Source organism: Notechis scutatus, chromosome 2 (genome assembly GCF_049901735.1).
Source record: "Notechis scutatus isolate UNSWTSFEM ecotype Mainland chromosome 2, rNotScu1.2, whole genome shotgun sequence".
In the NCBI taxonomy this organism is placed as follows: Eukaryota; Metazoa; Chordata; class Lepidosauria; order Squamata; family Elapidae; genus Notechis; species Notechis scutatus.
The window spans coordinates 157,357,042-157,378,369 of record NC_142010.1 but is presented as its reverse complement, the minus strand read 5'-3'; the positions used below and the strand labels follow the sequence as shown (position 1 = coordinate 157,378,369).

The following is a 21,328-nucleotide window of genomic DNA, read 5'->3' as shown; positions in this document are numbered from 1 at the left end:
GAAAGAGAAAATACTTCTGTGTTACATTCTCAGGTAATCTATAGCATCATGGATATGATAAAGGGCTGGGTCAACTTTGGCTTAGATTTCCATAATTTTGGGGCAGCTTTAGACCTGTTGAGGAAGGCACTTACCGTTCTTTGTATTTGATAAATACTTGGTAGAGATTCTGAGAGTGATTAAAAGACAAAGCATTCTTCAACTCGACTAGAAAGCACCGATGAACTTTCAAAAGTTCCTGATGGAGTAGAAAAACCATTGATAAAGTATAACTCATTTGCTTGGCTTGTTTACATCTGACATTTCTGTTCCAGATTAACTCTGTCAGGCAATTGTCTAAAGATAAGGATTGTTATGTCACAGTTGTGCTAAGTATTTAGAGAAAGGTCAGATAAAAATATGAAAATAAAGACACTTGTTTAATAATTGTCTGTTTTCCTTCTTTTTTTTCTTTTTGGTAATTTAAAAATGTTGAATTTAAATGTCATGGAAATTCTAATTTCTTTCCATTTTTTAAAATATATCTTTTCTATATGGACTATATCTTTCTAGTGAATATATATTGTTGATATAAAGGAGGAGGAGAAGAAAGAGAAGGAGGAAGAGGAGATGATTAAAAAAATTAGATTAAATTTCACTGAGCACAGAGGGAATTACTTTGAATTAAGCTTTCACCCTAGCCAGACCATTTTGAAATGAAGTTTCATAATAAATATACAGATTAAAACAAAGAGAATGTAAATGTCCAATCTCCCAGGTAAACTAGACAGGAAACAGAATTAGATTAACTAATTCTAATTTATTTTAAGGAAGCATTAATAGAGTCTTCCAAGTCTGAAAGTAAAATTTCCCACCGTCACTTTTAAATGGTGGTGGGATGGTACAGGATATTAAAAACAAGAACAAATAGGCTTGAAAACAGCTTCTATCCCAGAGCAGTAACTATACTGAATTCTACTTTATAGTGAAATATTAATGCAATATCAGGGGTTTTCAATTCAATTGTATAGAATGTAAAGGATGTGTGTTTGTGTTTTATTTTTTATAGTTATAATGTACACTGAAGATGGCATTTAATTTTGTTGTAAAAGATACAATGACAATAAAGTAAACTAATTAACTAAATGCTTGATCCGTTAGGGCAGGTCCTTGCTAAGTTTCTTTCTCTGACCATTAAGCCACTGAGGGCTCCTGCCTCTCTGATCTGTTTGTTTTCTAGATAGCATTTCTTCCCCTCATTCCCCAGGGCCATCCACACATTCCTTTACAGAAAGCAAATTCAGTCTTTATTCTCCATAAAAGTAAATAGCACTTAGCACTTAGATTTATATACCACTTCACAGTCCTCTCTAAGTGGTTTACAGAGTCAGCATATTGCCCCCAGCAATCTGGGTCCTCATTTTACCGACCTCGGAAGGATGGAAGGCTGAGTCAACCTTGAGCCTGGTGAGATTCGAACTGCCGAGGCAGCCGACAGTCAGCAGAAGTAGCCTGCAGTACTGCACTCTAACCACTGCACCACCATCTGCTTTTTCACCCTTTGGAAGGGAAACCCCATTCATTGGAAAGGATAATGAATCCAAAGGCTCCTCCGCTGCTATTTCAGGACTGAGGTTTGAGCCACAAAGCTCTTGTCTAAAATAAATAGCTCATCTTTGCAGGTGAGTCACTCTGGCCGTGGAAAGAGAGAAGGGAAGTGACACATAAACTCAAACCAGCAAGGTTACAGAGGACATAGCAAAGGAAGGAAGTCTAGGCCACAAGTGTAGCAAGATGAAAGGCTGTCCAGGAGGGAGATTATTAGATTATCAGCTGTCCTGGGGGCCATAGACAGAATGCAGTTCTGTTAAATGCATTGCAGATGAGGCTTTTGGTGCTCTGTGGTCATGGGGTCTGAGGACTGAATCAACATGCAATATAATGCATGGGACATATATACTGCAAATCACTACAAATGCATTATGATTATTTGTAAAAAAAAAAAAAAAGTGGCTGTGTGTGGGTTATAAAGGGAAAAAGGGCAGGGAAAACTTCAAGGCTGGAGTTGTCTGGCTCCGTATGGAAAGACTGCCAGGGCCAAATATATTATTATACTATGGAAGATATTGAAATCATGTTGGTTGACCACTAGAATCCCGTCTCAATCTTTCCTGCCTAGTACTATAAAATCCATCACTGGTCAGGATGGTTTCAGGATGGTGGGCCCCATCCCCTCAGTATAAAAGAAAAAGGGATTGAGATGGTTGTAAGGAAATTAAATATTTGTATTCATTTATTTGTTCATTACTTAATGAGGCAAAGATAGTTATATTTATGTCTGAAAATAAATTTTATAACCTTTATTTTCCTTCTGCTTATTATTTAATTTATGATATTGATTTATATGACCAAATGACAGGCAAACAACTTAAGATAGCTAACAATAAAACCCCCACCATGATTAAAACAGCAGCTCACCCAAAGAGCAAAACCTAGAAAAGAAAAAACAACCACTCTGTCAAAACAGGCTCAGTTAGAACCTGGGCACAATGCTCAGGATCTCAATACTTCTGGCTGCTTTTGTTAATTTTAATCATTAAGTTGTCTTTTTTTTAAAAAAAAGACTGGAGCTAATTTTAATTGTTTCTTTTTCTTTTTTTCTTTAACATCAAGGAGCATGCATAGCTCTCCTTTCTTTTTTACTTTCTAAATGTATGTATGTATGTATGTATGTATGTATGTATGTATGTATGTATGTACTGTATGTATCAATGTGTGTGTATGTATGTATGTATGTATGTGTTTATATATACTTTTTTCATGAAACAAAAATTATGGTTTATGATTTGTGATTTTGATGATTAGAAAAAACTGGATACAGAGAAAAGTGAGCTCTTTTTGTAATCATAACACAAAAGTTAATATTGTAAATGTACTTTTATTTGTGCAGAAGAAATGGCAAGCTTTTAAATATTTCTTTTTTTTTCTTTCTGCACTTTTTTCTTTCTCCTTCCTTCCTTCCTCCCTCCCTCTCTCCCTTCATTTTAGTTTTTATGTAAAACTTTTAATAAAACCATTAACTTGTTTCCATTGCGTCCCTTCTACAGACTTGATTTACCTCCTTTCTACATCTTAGTGCTGTCTTATGGTGTGAAAGTATATCAGTAAACAACAAACTTTATCAGGCATAATGGAACTGAAACCTACATGTTTCTTTGCCATTGTCAAGATTTCTACACTGGAACTGATTCTGGAGTTTGCATTCCAAACTGTATTGGAAGCAAATTTACTGGGTGCCAGCTGTCTGTAGCTTTCAGACCTATGAAATCCTGACTATGTTCATATAAATCTCTCCAAGATGCCTGCATGGCAATGCCTTGCCTGTTCTTGCGCTAAATTAATTAAATCTATCTCTTGAAGTCCAACTATAAAAAGGTGCATTACATTTATGTAGGATTGCTGATACAAAATTCCTGAAAATTAGTATAATCAAAACATGGGACGAACTTACCTCAATATTAATAAAAATATTCTCAAGGTCCTGAGGTTGCAAGAACAATTGCAGTGGTTTCATAAAATGCTGCAAAGAACAGATCCTAGTTGAAATGACCAGTAACAAGATAATTCAAGAGAGATTACTGAAGAGAGATAAATATGCCGTGTTAGGTGAAAGAACACTTCATGTTAGGAGGAACCAAGACAACCCGCAACCGCATTTGCACAATTCTCATCAAAATCTTGTGGAAGAAGTTCAGGAGACTCAAAAAATGAGTGAATGCATGTTCTGACTTCTTTGAAATGAAAGTACTTGACATCTCAACTGCTGGATTAGGAATAGCATGGAGACAGGGTGGCATTTTTCCAATGGCTATGGAACAGTGATGGTATTCAATTTTTTTTACTACCGGTTCTGTGGGCGTGGCTTGATGGGTGTGACAGGGGAAGGAGACTGTAAAATCTCCAGTCAGAGGTGGTATTTGCTGGTTCTCTGAACTACTCAAAATTTCTGGTACTGGTTCTCCAGAACTGGTCAGAACCTGCTGAATACCAGCTCTGCTATGGAAGCTCATGCTACCCTAACAGATCTCTTAGAAGACATGTTTGACTAAGGGATTTCCAACCCCATGTTCTGCATGTGCAAATCAAATGTAGATGTGGAGAACCCAGGACCATATAGATTTCCCTTGGACCTCATGATATTAAAAGTAACACAGCATGTCCATTTTTTCAAAGTTGCTGAGTTCAGCATTTCCATGAGAGCATTAAGTAATGAAATGGGGAGACAAAGCCCTGAGGGATTTCTGTACCTAGTCAATGGGGCTCAAGATCACAACTTATATTTTGCTTAGCTATAAATAATGGAGTACTAAACATTGTGGCAGTAGTGGGCCAACCCATTTTTATTTCTTTTCTGATACTCAATAAGGTCCCAAGTCACTGACTTTATGTTTCTTATCTTCCATATCAATTAATCCTGTTCCAAGGAAGCTGCTCTTTTCAAATACATGGCAGAGAAAAATACAGGACCGGTAAGGAAGAGGTGAATTAGATGGATATCGAACATAAATACCTGGTGAATAGATTCTAGTGTGCTTGTGTATTTTTCTTCTGTTTGTTGGATCTCCTGAAGGCAGCATTTCCTCTTATCGAGTTCAGTCATTCGCTGTTGCAAGACACAAAACATAGTGAAAGTTCTTGTTTATGGAAAAAGGATAATATGTCTATTGAATATCCATGGCCTCTGCCAATGAAGCCAGGAGATTACATTTCAAATATAACTCCATCTATAAAATGGAAATGAAAATGACCTTCCTATTTTTAATTTGGTTTAGTTCTTTCTCAAAGTGCCTATAATCTGTTGGGGACATAATTCTCCTCTACAAAAAGGTATTAACACATCAATTGCAGAAGCAATATTTTCTTTGGATAGATTGCTGAAGTGTTTGAAAGTTTTGTAGCCAATTCTGCCTCACAGAGCAATACCACTTCCCAGCTACTTACTGGTGTGGCACTTGACTCTGATCTCATCAGGTCCTGGTAGATCTCATCCCCTTCCTCTTCCTCATTCTCAACACAGTCATAAAGGTCATCATCTTCCTCCATAGTGTTACTGGTGAAAAAGGAAACAGAAAAGGTAAACCCACAGTGTAAATATTATAAGATCAGCCTTTTCCAGAGAAAGGTGGGCAATCCAACATTTTAGAGAAGCTGAATCCAAATGGCAGTCTGATTATAAGAAATCATCTGGATAATATTAAAGGCTGGTGCCCCCAAAGTGGCAAAGTGTGACTTTTGAAGGTCTATATCGCTATCTCTTGGCATTGAAATATGTGATGTATAGCTAACAGGCTGTTCCTAACAATAATATCACTAAACAAGACCTTAAGTGCACTTCTAGTATGGCATTTCCCTTAAAAACAGAACTTTAGGATCTTCATAGCCATCATTTATTCTAACAGCTAATTGCATTTCTCCAGTCTCTGTGGAAGATGCAATTGCACATTTGTTAGTTAGGAACCTGCATAACATGTAAAAACATTTTCCCCAATATGCCCTGGTTTGTTAGAGAAGGTAAAGATTCAGTGGCAACAATTCGTAGAAGTGTTATTTTGAGGGCTGATTTTGTTTTAACATGAAAAGGATGAAGCATAAGCACCATAGTCCTCACAATTTTTTCTTACAACTGAGGACACATCTATGTGTCCCAGGATAATCTTGCAGAATCCAATCTGAGCTGGTCACTGGGACCAAACTTTATTCTTCCAAGCTTTGGGGCTTGGGCTAAGGATGAATTCCATACAAAACTTTGATCTGGGTGACCAACTCAGATTGGATCCTGCATATCTTTTTCTCCCAAATACTCTTTACTCTACTCTTTAAATATTTCTTTAACTGTGATGTAAATAACGACATCAAAGGAGACAAACAAATCTACAGTTGGTCAATATTAGGCCTCAAGGTTTAGTGACAGTGGACTAGATGACAGATTTCCTAAGGTCAAGAAACACGACTAGCATTAAGGTGGTCTGTAAACAAATCTGTAAGTTTTCAACATGCAATAATACAAAATGTTGAATTTGTAATTGTATATTTATTCAAGACTTCCACCCCATAACCACCCCAAAAATCAAAAGCAATTCCAGTCCATTATTATCTTTCCCTTCTCAAAGTAAAGTGCTTCTTACTCAATTTGATCTGATAAACCACTGTAGATGTCATCATCTGCAATGCTGTCTTCTGTGGGAAATGGCCTGTAGAATAATAAAAATGCTTAAGTTCAGGCAAACATAGCCACAATGCCAATCACGCAATTATAGAATATTAAAAGTAATATTCACAATATTTGGAGATTTTAAAGCCACCCATTTCACAAAGCAAGCAACACCAGAATGTTTCCTTGCTGCCTTCCTTACAGGATTAGGCCAGTAATTTCTTCTAACAACTGGTTCTCCGAACTGCTTAGAATGTTAACAACTGGTTCTAGCGAATAGGTGCAAACTGGTAGAATCCCACTCCTGGTTATGTGTCAAAAGTCTTCTTCAAGTAAGGGTCATAGTCAATGTCCTTATGGTATATGTATCCCAAAAAGAAGCAAGGCTGCTTCTCATCCTTAATTTAAGTCATGGTGAAAAGAAAGGCCAAGGTTTTCCCACCCTAGAGTGCTATTAATGTAGGAGGTCTATGGCATAAATTCTAGAGGGATAATACAATTTACCCAATAAAGAATCCCCGGGCACTTAAAAGGTGAATTTGTTTATTAGGTACAAGTCCATCAGCTGCATCTAATGATTTAGTTAGTCAATGCTTATGCTGCAGTGAATGCCATAATTTTTTGTCATAAAGCCATAAGCTGAAAGTGATTATCCATTCAATATATCTGTCTGGATGGATTCTTTGGGGTCTTCCATCCCCCGCCCAAATTTAAAGTACTATTCATTACCCTTTGATCTTTTTTTTTTTAAAATAAAAATTTTATTTGGGTTTTCACAAAACATAATACAAGTAAAATTTCTTTTTTTGAGAATAGCATGGTCCCGGGTTATCACTTCTCCATACAGACACAAATTCAATTTCATATTCATTCTATTCCATATTGTTCTATTCCATATCTTATTACTATTTTAACATTTTCTCAATAATTTTTCCCTTCCCTTAGTTTTCTCAATCTTTAAATTATCTCATTCCTTTCTAAATTCAATTAAATATATATCTTTTTCTAAGTTTCAATATCTTTCTAGTCATTATATTTATACTTTTGTCTGTCCTGTTTCAATTTCATATTTTCTTTTCTCATTAAACAAATTTTTTCCCTGTAGTTACTAATTGGAGTATGACACCTTTGTGTCTTTTAATTTTTATCCATTCAACTCTTATTTAAACTTCAATTTATGCCTTTACAATTATAACATTCAATATAACACATCTTCCAGTCGGATTCTGCTTCGTACATTCTTAAAATACGCACAAAGTTCTTAAAGAGAAAATATATATATAACAATAATAAATAAAATACTTATTCTATTCCATTTCAGCTCTATTATTAATGTTAGTTATAATCTTTGACATCTTTAACATTTCTTTTCAATAGGGTATCATACTTCTAGGAACATTTATAATATTGCCATAATTTTTTCATGTTTCTTTCATATTCTTCTTCACTTAAATTTTTATAACACATTTATAATAATTAAAATGTTCCTTTCCTTTCCTAATTTCATTCTTTCATTCTCTTTATTTCATTTATTTATTAAACATTCCATTACATTACAATGAGTATTTTATCTATCATTTTAATCACACTTGTTTCATATTTTCAAAGTTCATTTCTATTTCTAATATAACAATACTATCTTGTGTACCCTTGCAGAATCCCCCTTTCAATTAGGTTTTCACCCATCATCTCTGTGTCTTCTAAATAGGCTTATACCCTTAATCCTTGTATGCTTTCCCTGTTTCTCTATATCCTGTTTCTGTCCTTTATAATTTCTTTTCCTTTCCCTCTTCCCTCTTCTTCTCCCTTCCCTTTTTGACCCCTTCTCTCTCTAATTCTGATTCTCTCTTCTGTAATCCTCTCTTCTGTTTCTTCCTAATGTTGTAATTACTTTTCAAACTATTCTTTTTTGGGTTGTTTTTTCAAATCTTAAATTTTTCACTCTCTTTCCCCCCTTTCCTTTCTTTTCCCCACATAGAAATACTTGGTCATTGAAGATGGCTTCTTCTTTGTCCCGCCCTTCTTGTTCTACAGGCATTTCTTGTTGTTTCTCATAGTTCAGGATCTCCATTTCTAAAAATTGAAATATGAAGCCAAAAGAACCTCTTCCTTCTTGTACATCTTCCTTCTGTTTTTTAAGTTCCATTCTCAATTCTTCCAAGAGTGATACCATTTTAAAAACTGTTAAACAACCACCCAATTAATTTTAGTCCTTTAGATCCAATAGCCAAAAATCCAAAAATCACCAAGTAATCCAAATAATCCAAAGCTGTTTCTTCTTGCTTCCTTTTTCCACTTTCTCTTCCTGGGGTTCTCTTATCTTGTTACAAAGTTTCAGTTAAAATGTATCTTTTAGGAATCTTGTTAAAGTTTCACTGTTAATTCCTTTCACTTCCAGGTGGTCTCCTTCATTTTTCCAGATCCCACCCTTTTGTTTTTTTCCTTCTTTTAAAAGTTTTTGAGAATCCAGAAATCTTTATTATCCCTTTGGCATTTTATTTTCAGCTTAAATACCTGTTAATGTCAAAGTGGATTTTTGCCGGTTTCTTGCTTAAATCTCTTAGTTGTCAATATAGGGAAGAAAAGAAAAAAACTCAAATCTTTTCCCTTCCCTCTCATTCGCTGCTTCAAAGTCTTCTTTGGGAACAATGTTGTTCTCTATAATTCAAATTCCAGGGTACCTTATATTGTTGCTTTTTCATTTCAACCCAGTCAGCCAAAACTTTCTCTTCTTATCTTCCTCCTGCACATTCTTTTCTGGTCAAGTTCTTCTCTGAGGTGGCCATTTCTGACCACCACTGCAACCACCTTCGGGAAAGGGAGTAATGGCCAGCTGGGAAGGAGAGATGTGACTCTCCTCGACCCTGCTGGCAGTCTCCCCCCTCTTCACCACCTCTACAGGGTGGCTTAGCCCTGATACCAGCCTGCTTGGGGCGCTCCAGCGGCAAGCACAGATCGAAATTGCGCATGATCGCAGATTTCAGTCTATCGCCAAAGAAGCTCAAACCGGAAGCCCATTACCCTTTGATCTTGAAGAAAACTAGAATAATATAAAATTTCCTGCCCTCGCAGGCAAACTTAATCCTGCCAGAGATGCAATGCTGGCAAATGGGGCTGTTCTTATTAATTGGTGGACAACCAATTAAATATGAGCTAACAGTATGCAGTGGCAGCCAAAAAACTAATACAATCCTAAATTGTATTAACAGAGGGATACAATCAAGATCAAGTGAGGTACTAATACCATTCTATAAAGCCTTAGTAAGACTACATCTAGAATACTGTATTCAGTTTTGGTCACCACACTATGAAAAAGATGTGGAGGCTCTAGAAAGAGTGCAGAAAAAAGCAACCAAGATGATTAGGGGACTGGTGGCTAAAACACACGATGAACAGTTACAGGAACTGGACATGGCTAGTCTAGAGAAGAGAAGGACCAGGGGAGACATGATAGCAGTGTTCCAATATTTGAGGGGCTACCACAGAGAGAAAGGGGTCAAGCTATTTTCTAAAACACCTGTAGGCCAGACAAGGAATAATGGATGGAAACTGAACAAGGAGAGGTTCAACCTGGAAATAAGGAAAAATTTTCTAACAGTGAGAGCAATCAACTAATGGAACAGCTTGCCTTCAGAAGTTGTGGGAGCTCTATCACTGGAAGCTTTCAAGAAGAGACTGGACTGCCATTTGTCAGAAATAGTGTAGGGTCTCCTGCTTGGGCTAGGGGTTGGACTAGATGACCTACAAGATCCCTTCCAACACTGTTAATATGCAATCTGTAATATTTGCAGTGTAAATGGAGCCTTAAGGATAAGAACTGGTGGATCTGCCAGCTTTGTTGTCATTTTCAACCAAAAGTTGTCAGCTGACAGGAAGATATCCATCATCACACTCCTTAACATGGAATGGGGGTGAGCAAGGGAAGGAGGCAAGTGGTCACAGGCAGCTAAATTGATAGGCTTAGTCACCTAACAAAATGTCCTCTAATTCTAGAGTATCAGTTGCTTTTAAACATGGGTTAACTTTAGAACTATTCCAGAACAGTGCTACTTTGGAATTACATAATCACAATACAATGGAAATTAATAATTTATGGTCCTCTGCAATTATCCTAAGTCCAAAAGACATTGAAATAGGATAATTTTCACTGTCTTGCAAAATTCAAGTAGGTCCAGGACCACTGTACCTCTAAGGAAAAATTATCCAAAATGCAAAATTCACTGCAGAAAAAAACCTATTGTATAGTCAATGCCACCTATACTTCCAGGTATCCTCAGCAAATATTTTTTCAGTGTTTGGACTGAACAAACAGAATTACATTTGGCAAGGAGGTTCCTGATGTACCTTGATGCTATACTATATTGGGATGAATAACTGCCACTCAAATTGAGCCAGGAGGCAGCACATTCCATTCCTCTTAATAGTGCTGCTAGAAACTGCCCTCCTACAAGCTGGCCCTGAGCTGAACCTGGACCAAGTGACAACAGGCTCAGGTGACACATGGATTAACAGCCATATATTACGAGCAGCAACCTTCTTTGCCATCTGTCCTGCCTGCCACTTTACCACTGTTAGGGAAGTGTCCACACAGAGGACCAAAGTCAAGGTGGCAGGGGACAACTCACATGGACATGAAATGGCATTCATTGATCTGAAAGTGAATCCTGCAAATTGTGGGGGGAAACTAGGAAGAAGATTTGAATTGGGTCAGGAAGCCTATTGGCAAACAATGCAGCAATTTCAAACTAGTCCTGCTCTGGAGTAGCAGGTTTGCCCTATTAGCAGCAGCCACTATTTTGGTTCTACCTGTAGCTTCTGAGACTTGCATGCTATATACTGTAAGAAGCTTACATTAAAAGCAACTCAGATTAAAAGCTTGTTTTTAAATGAAAATTGTACAAATGTCTCTTTGAATACATGAACTAATTTTGTACTTACACGAACCCTTTCTTTTGGGCAACTTGTGTCCATGATAGTATTGATAAAGTGTCAATTACCTGCAGGGAAGAAGGAAACAAAAAAGGCAAAGATTCAGGGATGTGCAGATCATGACATCTTAGGATTTAATTACTAAATCCTCATTGACTTAAATATTACTTTTCAGGTCAGGATAGATTTTGCAGATTAAAATGATAAGCTTATGTGCATAACACCAAAAGACTGCAAAAAATCTGACTGATGATAGAATTTATGCCCAAACATGGGCAACTAATGTCTCTATCCCCAAAATAATTCTTGCCTGAACTCTTGTTTGACCTATACGTTCCCCATTTTTTCTCCAGGCAGTCTTATAAACAATACCCAAAGGTAGAAGTCACATACTTTAACCAGGTTGTGATGAAGGTTGGTGGATTATCCTCTACTGCAGGGGTGTCAAACTCAAGGCTCAGGGGATGGGTCTGGCCCACAGGGTGCTTAGATCTGGTCCATGGGGCCATCCTACAAAGAGCAAACGACTGGCCCTCAGTGCCTCTGCCAGTGAAAATGGAGCTCAGGAGGGCTGCACGCCAGAGGTGGCATTCAGCAGATTTTGACCAGGTCTGGAGAACCGGTAGCGGAAAATTTGAGTAGTTCAGAGAACCGGCAAATACCACCTCTGACTGGAGATTTTACAGTATGCTTCCCCTGCCACGCCCACCAAGCCACGCCCACCAAGCCACATCCACAGAACCAGTAGTAAAAAAATTTGAATCCCACCACTGCTGCACACTCCATTTTCACTCGCAGAGGGTGGCAGGAGGCTGTCATGACTGAAAACAGAGCTCTGGAGCCTGTTTTCACTGGCAGAGTGCAGATGCCCCCGACACAAGTGATGTCAAGCTGGCCATGCCCATCCCAGCCCTAGAGGTCAAATACAACCTTGATGCCTTCAATGAAATCGAGTTTGACATCCCTGCTCTACTGCCTGTTTCTCTGTTTTCTTTCTTTCAATAATGTCTTCTGTATTTTATTACTATTTTAATCTTTTAAACTTAGCTTCCCCAAGGTACAGAATAGTACATCAAGTAAAATATGATTAAATATTAAACATTTAATCCCAGATATACCTAGATATAATAATTTAGACGACATTCTGTTCCACCTTGGTTAGACTCACTTATTTTGCCAATATTTCTTAAGTTTACAACAGTTAACTATATTCTTCAGTTAACTGTTCAATATACCTGACTGATTTATGGTGTTCAACTATTTATTTCATTTATTTATTTATGCTCCACAACCAAGTCACAAGTTCATTATCAACTGCTGATTCATGTTTTTTAAAGCATGTTAACATGTAGAAAAAAAAAAAATTACACCAAAGCAGATGTAACCTCCCTATATGGATGTGTGTGTGTACGTATATAAAAGATGATATATTCTTGAAACTCTGTTAGTTTTTCAGCCAATCCTATTTCCCTCACTGCTAAGTACCAAAGAATAATATATTATAGGTTTTCAGTATTTTGCTATATTTTACAGCTAACCATATATTTTGAATTAGTCTCTTCTGTTGCAGTTTTTATATGAGGGGATGGGCAACATAACCATACTAACATTTATGACTAAAAATAGGAATGCAATTTTTCTAATATCTTTGAATACTTTCAGCCAAAAGGAGCATCATTCATTATGGATATTTCAGTAGAGATGGTAACATATATTGGTTTGCTTGTAATCCTTCCAATTCAATCCACAACACTTTAAAAAAATGCAGTGTTAAGGAGTTGTTATAAGTTCTAATGCAGGGCTGTCAAGCTTGCAGCCCATGGGCCAGATGCGTCACGTGCTGGCCATGCCCAGTTTAGTGAAGGGGGGGAAAAGTCACAATACATCATGTGATGACGCCATGACAATGCAGGTTTGACACCCCTGATCTAATGACTTATTTTTGCGGTCAATTTCTGATGATATCATAATCGGTTTAAAAATATACCAAGTTTCAAGTTGACTCATCAAATCCCAAGCCTGTCTTCTTAAAACTTTCTTGTGAATTTTGATTTGGTCTCAAGAGTATTTTTATAAGAAGTTCTTCAGCAAAGCAAACACACCATACTGTTGTATGTTCCCATTACCTGGAATAAAAGTATTTTAGATCTCATGTCATGCAGTTGTCATATAGCCTAGTCTAGCCTAGCATACCATATAGATACATAAGTATTTTGTAGAATCAGGCCAGCCATGTTTTGCAGCAGCAAAGTGGCAACATCTATTTGTTGACAATAATAGGTATAATAGGTTATAAGGTTGGAGTTATCCTCTGGCTTTGTCTCCAGCAGCAAAATTCCTCAAATAGTCATTATATGAAGAGTGGCTGCCATGATAAATATGTTAGTCTTCAAGATGACAAAAGGAATTTTTTTTCTTTTTATGCTTATTATATAGTATAGAGTGGGTGTGAGATGGTGATTCAGAACAAGATGTGGAAATCCCCTACTTCAAATTTGGTCTCAGCCATAAATTCAGTTGGCAAATCACACTTTCTCAGCCCTTAGCTCTTAAACTAGATCTTAAGGGTTCTGAGATGATGAAGCTTCTAATTAGGGATATCAAAATTCCCTATTTTGGAAACAGAACATTTCAAAGAATTTGGGAATGCTCATCTTTTAGCTTTTGGACCAAAATGACAATAATATAATTCAAAATAAATGAAACTATTACATGTGTTAATAAAACTATTGTTGCCACTAGATAAAATCATCCTACCTAAATCTCCCTAAAAGAAGTCTATCATAATTTTTCTAAATACTATAAGGAATGGGCACTGGACCTTAGAGACCCAGACTGGCATGGTAATTAAGGAATCAGCATAGAAGCCCTGAATTCTAGTTCTGTCTTAGGCATAAAGCCAGCTGAGTGACCTTGGGCCATCATACTGTCAACTGTAGGAAGGAGGCAAGGATAGAGTACTTATTAAAATCATGCCAGGAAAACTCCAGACAATTACCAGGACTCAAGGGCAAAAGAAAGAAAGAAAGAAAGAAAGAAAGAAAGAAAGAAAGAAAGAAAGAAAGAAAGAAAGAAAGAAAGAAAGAAAGATAGATATGGGATATGGTATTCCAAAAAGAGGGGTCTGACTGAAGTTCATGTTTTAATGCTTTTTCCCCGGAGCATGCCAGGTTTGTTTTGTTTTGCTTTATTTTATTTTATTTTGACAATCTGTGGTTTCAAGAAAACGTTCTGCTGCAGCATGTTACAGCCAGACCTTAGGATACACCCACTACAGCCAGCTATGTGGTTCTTCTACTATATTTCACATCCTATTGTAGACAACAGCTCATGGTTGCTCCCAGACTTGTTGAATGAAAGCAGAAGGTCTGGGAATGCAGTGAGGTTACACTGCACCTCTTTTCAGAAAAGGCTAGGTAATGCCGCACTTAAGTGAAACCTTGGCTCTCTCAAGCAGTTGAGACATGTTTTGTAGGTACTAGAGATAGAAACGAGAGAGAGGTGGGGGAAGGAGAGAGAAACAGAGAGACAGACCGAGACAGAACAGGCTTTGGGACAAGGCATATCCAGTTTGCAGCTGTCTGGAGTGATAATCTACAAGCATCCACCTGCTTTGAATATCTGAAGGGATACACTCATATCTGTGAAATGCTGGTTGAGCTATCATTTCATAAAGATTTTATGCCCTTTTTAACATAACTACAACTACTCCTCTTAAAAATACCTCCCTCCTTTTAAGTTTTCTCCTGAGGTATCAGATCTTCAGTCACTGATGTGGAACATTTTTTTTTGGCTCAATAAGGTGGCCCTAATCTTAAAATCTGAGCATCAGGGACCTGCCAATCCTAGTTTGCTGAATTGAGATGTCATGCCCAGTCAGGGTATCACAATCCTGAAAGGGGCACAATGGAGTACACCCATATTCTTTAGCCATTATGTTTGATTGTGACCTCTGAATTCATTCCAAAACAAATACCCTAATTTGCTACAATTTGCACATGATTTTACTTGCTGTTCATTTTTCCCCCCTTGCATTGTAAAAGTTGCTTAAATGTCTGCATCTCAATGGAATTGTCGCTTGTAATGTAATGCAATTGATTACATTGTTTTATGGTTTTTAATATATTAAATAATCTTATGGTCCATCCAAATGCAAATGTAAATAAATGCAAATAAAAATGCAAATAAAATACAAATAAAGAATACAATAGTTGAATAGATATTTGATTTGTAGATAGATATAGATAAAGATAGATGCTAGAGATAGAGGTAAGGAATTCTGCTAGCTGCAATTACAACATCAGCTAACTAATTTTACTAGAAGTGGGATTTGGTTTGGAAAATTCTGAAAATTGCTTTTAGGAGCAAATACTAGCAACAATAACGAATATTGATAATTAAAGCTGCGACTGAGAATCTTCCATTCCATCCATCATTCCATGATGACTTATTTGTGCTGATATAAAACATTCAGGATCAAAAGGCCTTTGATTACTATCATATGCAAACTGTTAATGGGGAAGGGGAAGTACCTTTGCAAAATCTTTTACGTCGAACAAATCAAAGACCTCAAAAAGATCACTTTTCCGCAGACCAAACTTCTCATAGCAGGTAGCAAGGAAGGTTCGGATATTCTTTAGGCACAGGAACTGGAAAGGAAATGTAACAAATAGACATAAGGCTATCAGAAATAGGTGATATTGAGTAAGAACATTGGCAAGCAGGTCATCATACTAAATATATAGTTAATTCAGTCAAAACACTAGTTTCCAGTTTCCTCTGAACAATTTCTGTTTCATTGTATTACTGGTAGGTTGCTCTAACTTTGAGCCAAATTAGCAATAAATGATGCTGATGAAGTGCAATATTTATATTAAAAAAATAAGTTCACCCTAAAAGTTTCATTTCTTCTATTTTTTTTAACCTTTTAAAAAAGTTTTATTTGTTTTATTAATATAATATATAAAAATTCCATTTCAATCCAACCGTGTGTTGTCTGGGTACAATTGTTTTTAAGCAATCATAATCAAGGTGTTTACAATAACATTCATTACAATAACATTAATAATGTAGTAACAATAATATTTTGTTTGTCCATTTTAACAAATTTCCATTTTAACATTTATCTTTTTTATGTCCCTTTCTTTCTAACTTCTGTTTTTATTGTCTAGCCATCGATAAAATAAGTCCCATGTCAAAAAGTATTTAGTTTCTTCTTTGTCCTTAATAGTAAGCGTTAGTCTATCAATTTCTGCACATTCCAGTATTTTCTTAATTACGTTCTCATCTGTCGGGATCCTGTTATACTTCCATTGTTAAGTATATACAATTCTAGCTGCAGTCAATATTTATTTTATTTATTTGATTTGTCAATCGCTTACAAGATAATAGGTATAAGTATATACATAGTTATGAATACATGAAATGGGTACATATAAGAAAAATAAAAGAAACAATAGGACATGGACAGTAGGCATGTTGGTGCGCTTATGCACGCCCCCTACAGACCTCTTAGGAAAGGGGTGAGGTCAATAGTAGACAGTCTAAGGTTATAGTTTTTGGGGTTTGGGGAAGAAACCACAGAGTCAGGTAGAGTATTCCAGACATTGGCCACTCTGTTGCTGAAGTCGTATTTCCTGCAATCAAGTTTGGTGCGATTAACCTTGAGTTTGTATCTATTGTGTGCTCTTGTGTTGTTATGGTTGAAGCTGAAGTACTCATTGACAGGTAGGACATTGCAATGTATAATTTTATATACTATACTTAGATCCGATGGAAGGTGGCGTAGTTCTAGGTTTTCTAGGTCTAGAATTTCAAGTCTGGTGGCATAAGGTATTCTACAACAAGTAGGGGAGAACTCTTCTTGTGAAATATTTCTGGACTTTCTCACCACTATTGACTGGTACAGAATTTGATAGGACACTCCCATTTTGACCATTTATTGTCTGTTTGACAGGAATGCTTCTATCCAATTATGCAGGTGTCCAGAGATACCATAAGATTTTAGTTTTAGGAGTAGTTTGTCGTGTACCACTGAATCAAAGGCTTTACAGAAGTCTATGTAGATTGTGTCAATTGTTTTGCCCTGATCGAGTTGTGTCGTCCATATGTTTTTGCAGTGTAAGAGTTGCAGATTACAGGATAGTTTTTTCTGAAACCAAATTGTTTATTGGAGAGTAGTACATGTAAAATGAAGTATAAAGTCTCTTTATGATATTTTTCTGGTAGAATGCCCAATAAAAATATTTCTGGTTTCATGTCTATATGCTGTTTTATCATTTTTTCCAACCAGGTATGTATTTTTGTCCAATATTTTTTAACTTGTGGACCTGTCCACCACATATGGTAATATGAACCAGGTGTATTTTTGCTTCTAGCAGAACTTCAATATAAATATCCAACATCACTATGCCTAATATATCTTGTTACTTTTTATAAAATTCTGTCAGTAACCCATCAGACCCTGGTGTTTTATTGCTCTTTTGTCTCTTAATTGCTTCTGTCAATTCCATCATAATTATTCTTTCATTCAAATGACTTTAACTGTTTCAGGTACTTTATGGAGTTTGGATTGTCCCAAATATTGTTGTATTTTGTTTTCTGGAATTTTCTCCTGATCATATAATTTCCCATAATACTCTTTTATTTTTTCTATTTTTTATTTTGGTAATAAAACATCCCTTTCTCATCTATTAGTCAATGTATCATATTTCCCTCTCTCCTTTTTCAGTTTATATGCCAACCAACTTCCTGGCATTTTCAAAAAAGGTTTTGTTTTGTATTTTTAATTTTTTGTGCCACTTTGTCTTTTTCCAATAGATTCACTTTGTGTTTTATTAAATCCATTTGATTTTTTAGTTTCTTTTTTGTGGTTCTTTCTGTAATTCTGTTTCTAGTCTTTTGTATTCTTCCTCTAGCATTTTCTTTTGTTTCTTCTTCTTGATTTTCTTCCCCATGTAAGTTATAACTAATCCCCGAATATATGCTTTAACAGTATCCCATACAGTTTGCAGTGAAATCTCTCCTTTCCTGTTCTCTTTGAAAAAAAGTCCAATTCTTTTTCCATATATTGTATAAATTCTTTATCTTGCAACATTGTTTGATTCAACATCCATCTCAATTTTCTTTTTTGTTCTTTCCATATAACTTTTATTGGATTGTGATCTGCCCATATATTAGGTTCTATTTCTATCTCTTGTACACTGATGATGTAAAACTATTCAACACCATCGTCAATGCTACTGTCTTTCAAAAAGATCTTGATTATGTGTCTGAATCCCACAGTGGTGGGATTCAAATTTTTTTACTACTGGTTCTGTGGGTGTGGCTTGGTGGGTGTGGCAGGGGAAGGATACTGTAAAATCTCCAGTCAGAGGTGGTATTTGCTGGTTCTCTGAACTACTCAAAACTTCTGCTAACGGTTCTCCAGAACTGGTCAGAACCTGCTGAATACCACTAACAGTTGCCAACTCCAAATCTCGACCAACAAATGCTCTGTCCTGCACATTAGTAAAAAAAAAATCTATATACCAAATACAAGCTAGGCAGATATGACCTTGTTGATGACCCTCTGTCAAGGACCTTGGAGTTCTCATATCGAACGACCTAAGTGCCAAAGCTCACTGCAACCGTATTGCCAAAAAGGCTTTAAGAGTTGTAAATTTAATTTTATGAAGCTTCTCCTCTGGTAATACTGATTTGCAAACTAGGGCATTCAAAACCTTTGCTAGACCAATACTTGAATTCAGCTCTGCTGTCTGGAATTCACACTGTATATCAGACATAAATACAATTGAGCGACTCCAGAAGTATTTTACCAGAAGAGTACTACATTCCCCTGTTCACAACAGAATACCCTACACCACCAGACTTGAGTTTTTAGGCTTAGACAATCTTGAACTACGCTAGCTAAGATTGGACTTAAGCATAGTACATAAAATCATATGTTACAACATCTTACCAGTTAATAAATATTTCAGCTTTAATCACAACACAAGAGCACACAACAGATATAAACTTAATGTAAACCACTCCAAACTTGATTGCAGGAAGATATAAACTTAATGTAAACCACTCCAAACTTGATTGCAGGAAGTACAATTTCAGCAACAGAGTGGTCAATGTCTGGAACTCACTACCTGATTCTGCTCAAATCCCCACTCCTTCACCCTCAAACTAACCTCTATTGACCTCACCCCATTCCTAAGAGGGGGCATGTATAAATGCACAATTGCGCCTACTGTCCCTGTCCTATTATCCCCAATTATTAGTTCCTATTTCTTAAATTTAAACTTATGTTTATTCTTATTTCTATTGTATTGTAAGCTTTTGACAAAATAAATAAATAAATAAAATAAATAAACATGTTTTCAATTCTGAGGACATCCATGCCATATCTATTCTAGACCAGGATTTATGCCTATTTGAATAGAATGAATACTGATTTTTCTGGGGGTGCGCTTCTCTCCATACATCTTGAATTCCTATTTCTTCTGCCATTTTAAAGAAGGATTTAGGGAACATTTTTAAAAAAACTTTTTAACCTGTTTTACTGCTCTTATAGTCAAGTTCTATATCTACAATTGCATTAAAATCTCCTACCATACAAATATTTTCATATTCCAATTCTATAATTTTCTTATGAAGTTTACAATAAAACTCATCTTGGTTGTTACTAGGTGCATATATCGTTATTAACAATATCTGTTTTTTGTTCATTGTTATCTCCACCACCAACATTCTTCCATCTTCATCTGCAAAAATTTGTCTAGCCTTTATTGTTTCTTTAATATATAACCACCACCACCCCACATTTCTTTTGCTGTGCTAATGAAAAATATAGTTTCCCAATTTTGGGATACTCTAATAGTTTTTATGTTTTATTTTTTAATCTGATGCCTATTTAAACCAGATACATGCACCTAAAATTATGGCATATTACATTTTAAAGTGATGTATGTAACTCTAAAATGTTTGAATTTATAAATACAAAAGAGGCTATTGGAGCTAGTGACACAATTGTTTAGCTCAACCCAACCTATTAATTAGAGAAATTCTAGCAAAATCTAACACATTCACTCAAATGGGAAGGAAAATAACTTTGATGGCATTTCCTTCTCAGGTCCTTTTTCATTTCTTGTAGACAGAATTGATCTAAGACTATACTCCTAATGGCGCAATTAGGTTGTATAAAAGTGTTGCCTGAATAGATATAGGCAAAGAAATGACATCATGGTTAAAATAGGATTAGGAAGACACAGGCTACAGTTTCTCTTCAGCCATGATGTCTCCTACTAATATTTAGCCAATTGCTATCTGCTAACATAATTGATCTCATGTGATCTTACATGGTTCTTACCTTACATAAATGTAAGGTAAGAACCATGTATATTATTTTAATTTGAAAATATGCAGGATTTAATGTAATAAATGAATGCATTTTAATTTGTTGTCAAAATACTTTACAAAAATTTGGGTAGTGTGACAAAATAGTATAATCTTCCTTAACCTGACTGTGTCCAGATTATCCATTTGCTTTTGCTGTTACTAGGAAATGAGCACAAAGACAAAATGCCCATTATTATGACAGAGAGGAACAGAGGAAGTCCATATAGGAAGCTAATTGAACGGAAGCCATTCTCTCATACGCACAACTGACTTCCTTATACACAGTAGATGGGAGGAAACAGTTATATTTCTTCAGCATATTTGTTTATTTCAGAAAACTTCTGAGAATCATATCTGGTGCTGGGAACCATCCAAATTTCTCAATTATGCTATAAGATGGTTTCATATTTCATAACATTTGGCGGTTGAGAGCAGATTGGAGAGTTCCAGTTTTTTCCATTGTTCCAGTCAATGTACCCTAAACAACCAAGGTGTAGTGACAGCCTGGAACAACAAAGGAATTAAAGATTCCTACTTCCATCCATTCTTTGCTTTCCTAGCCATCAAAACAATAACAAATCTGGTCCAACTTCTTACTGCACTACACTATATGCAAGCACTTCCATTTGCAACAGAAGCTATTTTGAGGTAGGAAGAAAACTATGCTGGACTGAATGTTAGGCACTTTCCGAGCAGAATGTTGAATGCTATAGAACGGTGATGGCGAACCTATGGCACACATGCAGGAAGTGACACGCAGAGCCACTTCTGCTGGCATGTGAGAGGTTGCCCAGAAGAGCCCCACTGCATATATGTGCATGC

General features: G+C 36.2%; 1 protein-coding gene across 1 annotated transcript in view; it reads right to left on the bottom strand.

Annotated features, from left to right (window-relative positions):
* Window positions 1-21,328, bottom strand: part of VAV1 (vav guanine nucleotide exchange factor 1) — a 65,283-nt gene that overhangs the window by 25,748 nt on the left and 18,207 nt on the right. Inside the window, exons 2-8 of the mRNA XM_026679553.2 lie at window positions 15,652-15,768; window positions 11,129-11,187; window positions 6,165-6,230; window positions 4,981-5,089; window positions 4,550-4,642; window positions 3,491-3,559; window positions 135-238 (exon numbers count right to left, since the gene is read on the bottom strand). Of these exons, the coding sequence (XP_026535338.1) occupies window positions 135-238; window positions 3,491-3,559; window positions 4,550-4,642; window positions 4,981-5,089; window positions 6,165-6,230; window positions 11,129-11,187; window positions 15,652-15,768 (617 nt within the window). The remainder of the gene's footprint in view (window positions 1-134; window positions 239-3,490; window positions 3,560-4,549; window positions 4,643-4,980; window positions 5,090-6,164; window positions 6,231-11,128; window positions 11,188-15,651; window positions 15,769-21,328) is intronic.